Source organism: Cicer arietinum, chromosome 5, assembly GCF_000331145.2.
Source record: "Cicer arietinum cultivar CDC Frontier isolate Library 1 chromosome 5, Cicar.CDCFrontier_v2.0, whole genome shotgun sequence".
In the NCBI taxonomy this organism is placed as follows: domain Eukaryota; kingdom Viridiplantae; phylum Streptophyta; class Magnoliopsida; order Fabales; family Fabaceae; genus Cicer; species Cicer arietinum.
In genome coordinates this window covers 58,960,224-58,967,300 of record NC_021164.2, presented here as the reverse complement: position 1 = coordinate 58,967,300, position 7,077 = coordinate 58,960,224, and the positions used below count along the sequence as shown (strand labels likewise).

The following is a 7,077-nucleotide window of genomic DNA, read 5'->3' as shown; positions in this document are numbered from 1 at the left end:
GAAAAGAACATTCGCACTTTTTTCGTTGTCTGAATATTATTATTACGGTCAAACACAATCCAGTTGTTACGAATGCTTCCACCGCGGAGGGGCGTGACACGAGAAACATTTTTCTGAGGTACACGTGTATATCATTTTAATGAACTGATTTTTTTGTTTTTTAATAAAAAAAAATATTCTTTTTGTTTCATTGTTTGTTTGGTGGGTTATTGTATTATTGTCTGAACTTTAACATTGTGCGAATTATTATTGTTAAGCTATTATTGTTAGTATTTATAATTCATGCGTTTTTCTATTATATTAAATGTTTTTTTTGTATTGTTGATTCATTGGAGTATATAGTAGTAATAAAATATTTTAGTGTGTTTATGTTTTTTTTTTTCTTTTTAAAATATAGTTATGGATCGTAGTTAAATGTAAATTTTTTTAACTTATGTATATAAAAATAGAATGTTAGAGTTTCTAAAATTTAATAAAACTACTTTACCTAATAATAATGGCAGAATGTATTATATTTGTGTTAAATGTTTAAATAAGGCACTTTTAGAAGTTAACATCGTAAAAGAACACTTAAAAATGTTTGTAATTTATAAAATTTTACGACATGGATATGACATGGCGAAGTCATGAAAGTGCAATGTGGCTTACAAAGAGAGAAATTTGATGTAGATATGGGCAATTGTTAGAAATCTTTTTTTTGATATTGAACAAGAAATTTTTTAACAAGCACACATGTATGATACTTTGTGCAGTGATAGTGACAGTGAAAAACCTTTATATTTAAGTTGTAAAAATTTCACACGGTTGTTAGGTGGGTTGAGATTGTTCAATTTCAAGGCAATAAATGGATGAACGGATAAGAATTTCACAAAATTGTTTGAGTTGTTGACGGAAACGCATCACGAAGGGAAAATGGAGGACAATATATAATGATAGTTGATGTACACTTCTAAATATTTTTACTCATTATTATATTATTTTACTTCTAATTTTATTTATAAGTTAGTTGAATTTTTTTTTCTCATTATAATATTTATTATTAATGTATTTTTGTGATTATTTGTTATGCTAAGTAAAAATTCTCTTTGGGTCTAAACAAACATCATAGCTGATTCAGAGGTACCTTCTCCTCGAAAGAAAAACACTAGAGGGAGAACTCACATGATTAAATTCATTGCTAGATGAATGTTAATGAGTGTCTTCAAGACATTTATTAAGAAACTAAATACAGAGATTTTTAATTAGAAATATTTTTGTAGTTGTATTTTCAATTTTTAAAAGTGTAAAATATGTTATTTTTAATGTAAAACGTCTATTTTTTATTCTCAAACAAATACCCTAAGGAAATTTGTAAGCAAGATAACTAATATTTGATGAACTAAATGATAACATATAGTTAATTGAAGTCTTTGGTAAAGTTAGTAATTCAATTAGCTTAAAAATATAAAATAACATAAAAGAACATTTTTGATAAGTAATAAAATTTATATCTATTAATGTTTAAAATTTAGCATTTTTAAATTTAGTTTTAGTTTAAATTTAGCATTTTTATAATCAACTATATATGCCAATCCTTTAATAAAATTTGACAACAAACATACAACAATGAATATATAATAATAACATTATAATAAAAATAAAAATTAGAACTACAAAAATAAAAATTAATATAATCTTAACTACAATAATTGAAGAGGGTCTTTATTCTCTTTCATAATCAAGTATAACATATACCTATTTAATTTATTTTAAATTATAATAAATAAATTTTAGACTTAATTGTAATTTTAATCTATTTGTTTTTTATCAAATCAAAGAAATCGGTCCCTTTATTTTAAAATTTGTCAATTTTGATTTTTTATTATGATTTTTTAACTAAATATTAGCAATTTAACGTGCTTTAAATATCGTGACATATGATATGATAATATAAAATAATTAACACCGATGAAATCAAAATAAAACCATATAAAAACTTAACTTTTAACTTCAGAAATTTTTCATATTCGTAATTTAATTAATGACATATAGTTAGTTATACATTAAAAAATCGTATGTCACATCATTTAAACTATGTCAAATTGTCATCTTTTAGTTTAAAAATATGAAAGATAGAATAAAATTGTCGATTTTTAAAATATGAGGAACAATTCGTGAATTGTTAAAAGTAAATGGACAAAAATTGAAATGAAGTCTAAAATTTAAATGTAAAAAGGGTTTTAGTTAAAATAATAGGAGTACACTTAACAAAAGAAAATGATAAATAATAAATTCAAAAGCTACTTGAAGTATCTTATCAAAAATCGTTATAAACTATTTAAGAAAAAACTATAAAGTCGCGACAAAATAATTATTACTAAAGAGCCTTTTCTTTCGTATGAACGATAAACTAATTTATTGATATTACCAAACATAACCTTAATCTTCCAAAATTCAAGAGAAAAAATACGAGTAATTTATAGTTTAATCGAAAGATAAACTAAATTTAAATAATTTATATTTTTATTGTTTATTTGATGTTGTTGGAGATAAAAATATGAATTTATTTTAATATTTGAGTTATTAAAGAATATTGATTTTATAAATAAGGAGAGAGAAGTACCAAACACGGCCTTGGAAGAGAAAGGTTAGTGAATTGGAAGAGTTAAGATAGAAATAGCAATCTTCCTTCTTTGTGTTTCATTTTCAATAGTCCACAACTACCAACTACCCTCCATATTTCCAACATTATACATTTCATCTTCTCTCCGGTCAACTCTCTCAATGAAGCATAAACCACCTCCCACCACCCATCACTCCAAATTCCATTCTTTTTAATGAAGAAACCACCTCCCTCCTCCCTCATCACCATCATATTCATCACCTTATTCATCTTCTCTTTACTACCCTCTTCTCATGCTTTAGGCTCCGCCACCACCATCGCCGTCACCGACAACCCCGCCACCGTATGCGGCATCATAACAAGCCAATCTACACAGCGCATTGACTGTTACCGTCAAGGAAAAGTCATCCCCGTTTCCCCCAACGTTTCATTTTCTTCCATCTCCGGTGGAAGAACCTTCTTCTGTGGCCTCAGGTCCGGTAACTTCAGTTTACATTGTTGGGATACTTCATCTTCCTTCCAAAGTAAAAGACTTTACGTTAGTGATTCTGTTTTATTGGAGAATCTCGCTGTTGGAGATTCTCAAGTTTGTGCTACGGTGGTTGGTGTTGGAACGGTTCGATGTTGGAGAACCAATTACGGCTTTGAACCAACTGGGTCGGTTCAATTCGCTTCAATTTCATCTGGGTCAAACTTCTCTTGTGGAATTGTGAAAAACGGTTCACAAGTTCGGTGTTGGGGGGAGAAAGTTGTTGCACAACGGTTACAGAATGAGTTTCGGAATATTTCTATGTTGAGTATTGTTGCTGGTGGTTCACATGTTTGTGGTTTGAATTCAACTGGTTTTTTGGTTTGTAAAGGAAGTAATGAATTTGGACAACTTGATGTTCCAAAAAGTGAAGCTTTTGAGTTTGCTGATTTGGCACTTGGTGATCAACATAGTTGTGCAATTAGAAGATTGAATGGTTCTGTTGTTTGTTGGGGTGGAAAGGGGAAATTTTCTGTTAATTTTATTCAAGGTGTTTCTTTTGAGTTAATTGTTTCTGGTTCTAATTTTATTTGTGGATTGTTAACAGCAAATTTTTCAGTTATTTGTTGGGGACCTGGTTGGTCTAATGCTAATGAAAATGGTTCTGTTCTTCCTTTGCCACGTATTCTACCAGGACCTTGTGTTCAATCTTCTTGTAGTCAATGTGGTTTATATCCTGATTCTCAATCTCTATGTTCTACTTCAACTCACATTTGCAAGCCAAATACTTGTGTGACTCAAATTACAAACCCTCCATCGTTGAAACCACCAATGCAACCGCCTCCGCCGCCATTGTCTCCTCCTCGATCGTCTCGATCGAAGACATTGACAAGGGGGTTATTGGTGTTTGCAATTGTTGGATCAGTTGGATGTTTTATTGGTATCTGCACAATAGTTTATTGTTTATGGAGTGGTGTTTGTTTTGGTAAAAAGAAAGTTCATAATTCTGTTCAACCAACAGTCACAAGAGGTAGTAGCAACAGTTCAAGTGGTAGCGCGTCTTCGATTAAATCCGCGATTATGCGCCAAGGTTCGAGAATAATGAGGCGTCAACGAAGTGGTCCATCATCAACAAAGCACCAAGAAAGTGCAGAGGAGTTTAGTCTTTCCGAGCTAATAGCAGCTACCAACAATTTCGCATTCGAGAACAAGATTGGTGCTGGAAGCTTTGGTGTTGTGTATAGAGGAAAACTAGTTGACGGTCGCGATGTAGCGATTAAGAGAGGCGAAACGAGTTTAAAGGTTAAGAAATTTCAAGAGAAAGAGAGTGCATTTGAGTCTGAATTAGCCTTTTTGTCGCGATTACACCACAAGCATTTGGTTAGGCTAGTTGGTTTTTGTGATGAGAAAGATGAGAGGCTTTTGGTGTATGAATACATGAAAAATGGTTCATTGCATAGTCATTTGCATGATAAGAACAATGTTGAAAAGAGTAGCAATGTTTTGAATTCATGGAAAATGAGGATCAAAATTGCTTTGGATGCTGCAAGAGGAATAGAGTATCTACATAACTATGCAGTTCCTTCAATAATACATAGAGATATTAAATCTTCAAACATTCTTCTTGATTCTACTTGGACAGCAAGAGTATCTGATTTTGGATTATCATTGATGAGTCCAGAATCTGATACTAATTACAAACCAACAAAAACAGCAGGAACAGTCGGATATATCGATCCGGAATACTATGGTTTAAATGTATTAACAGCAAAGAGTGATGTATATGGACTTGGAGTTGTGTTACTCGAACTATTAACCGGAAAAAGAGCGATTTTTAGGCACAGCGAAAATGGTGGAAATCCATTGAGTCTAGTTGATTTTGCAGTGCCTGCTATTTTGGCTGGTGAATTGGTGAAAATTTTGGACTCGAGAGTTGGATCGCCATCGGAGAGTAACGAATCCGAGGCGGTCGAGTTGATGGCATATACGGCCATTCATTGTGTGAATTTGGAAGGGAAAGATAGACCAACTATGGCTGATATTGTTGCTAATTTGGAGAGAGCTTTTGTTATTTGTGATGCTGGTAGTAACCATGAGATTGAAACCATTTCAAGTGTTACAATCACTGTTGTTTCAGATTGATATGTTCCAAAGCCTGATAAATTTGTTTATCTTACATTCTTTCTCATTAATCCTACGGGTGTATTATTGGCATGTAAATTTAGAAGAATTTTTATGAAACTACTAACATTTAACCACAGAATATTTATTATATCGTTTAGTTTATGGCATTTTGCCAATTTGTTTTTTTACCTTACAAAGGTGTGACCTATGATAAGTACGTGTAATACAAGTACAGGACACGGTATTTTAAAAAAGATTAAAATATAATTTAAATGAAAGTTAAATTGTTCAATTTATAATACAAAATCTCAATAAATTTTTTATAATAAAAAGAAGAGTGCTGTATAAGTATCACCATTTTAAAATTACTCATTGATGCTTCAGATGGTGAGTGACAAATTATCATTGTGTTGTTTTGTTGTATTAAAAAGAAGGTATAATTGTGTTCAAGAATCATTGTTTTGTTGTATCACAAATTCACAATACCTAAGGCTCAATTAGCTTTTATTTGAGATAATTTTTAATACAAAATAACAGTTTGGTTTATACTTTTAGATACTCAATTGATCATTATTATTAATATTCAAAATTTAAATAAAATGAAAACAAAATGTCAGTTTTGTAATGTTTGACCAAAAAAGAAGTTTGTAAAAGAGAAAACAAAAACATTTTTTGATGCCAAACAGGTGGAACATTTTTCATGTGGATATAATTAATAATTACTATTATATCATATAAAATCGGAGGAGAAGGTAGAGTCATACGAATTTCTAATGATTTGGTCTGATTCAGACAAGGAAGCAACGTAGAGATTTACATCAAGTAACAATATTTGAGGGGCACGTGGAAAAAGGTGAACAAGAATGTGAATACAGTTTGGCATATTTATTTTGGTCTAGCCAAAAGTCTTCAAAATGTATGTCTAAATTTATTAATAAAAAAGTATATTTTGATCAAAATACATTTTCGAATTAGTTAATTTGGTGAATATTAAGAATGAGAGAAAAAACTCTGAATAAAAAAAATTCCTTCCATTAATAATTATAAATAAAAGTAAATTAATTCATTATTTAATTCAAATTTGTTGAGCTATGTTTATAAGAATGGAGTGAGTAAGATGCAAATGCAATGCAACTGAATTGAGTGGTTGATGTTCACAAAGCTCCGTAATTAATCCGTTTGGTGTGTCCATTTTTGTATAATCATATGGTCCCCTCCGCAGCACATGCTAGACTTTGCATATTTTGTATTTGTTTCTCTTTTTGAAACTTCGTTTCTTCACTTAATTCTACTTTGGACAAAACATTGACCAAACCCAAGTAAATATTAATGATTCCAAATTAAGATGTGTATTGGCCGTTTCATATTGCTTTTTTACTTTATTACATAAATTTATTTTAGATTATATTCGTTTCTTTCTTCTTTACTTTTACCTATTTAGATAGATATATATATATATATTAAAAAAGATAGATAATGGATACTATTAACCACTAAGTGGGTCTATTTTTATTAAATTTTGTATTTTTAAATTTATTTATGTCTATATGTCCTCTAATGAAATATAAATGAAAATTATCCTAATTGCTACATAGTTATACTTAGCCGCCAACAAGTTTTGACTTGACATGTATGTGTACAATTTTTCACAATAGAGAAAAGCACGTACTCTTCTTTCTCAGTATACATTCGTTGGAACTCGTTTTTGCAACTTTCTCTTGTTTTCCCAAAATTATGTGAGAATGATTCAAATTATTATGATACTAATCCTTTATTTGTTTTATAATATTTTTCGTAATTGACAACTTCACACATATTATAAAAAGATAGATAAAATATAAGAAATAAAATAATAATTTTACTTAATTGACTTTTTTAACTA

The 7,077-nt window shown here is 29.9% G+C and overlaps 1 protein-coding gene across 1 annotated transcript; it reads left to right on the top strand.

The window, feature by feature from the left end:
- The first annotated feature begins 2,619 nt into the window (after positions 1-2,619).
- LOC101500234 (putative serine/threonine-protein kinase-like protein CCR3) lies at positions 2,620-5,386 on the top strand. Its single transcript, XM_004500436.4, has one exon. The coding sequence runs from the start codon at positions 2,817-2,819 to the stop codon at positions 5,211-5,213; it is 2,397 nt and encodes a 798-aa protein (XP_004500493.1). The 5' UTR covers positions 2,620-2,816; the 3' UTR covers positions 5,214-5,386.
- Positions 5,387-7,077: the final 1,691 nt, after the last annotated feature.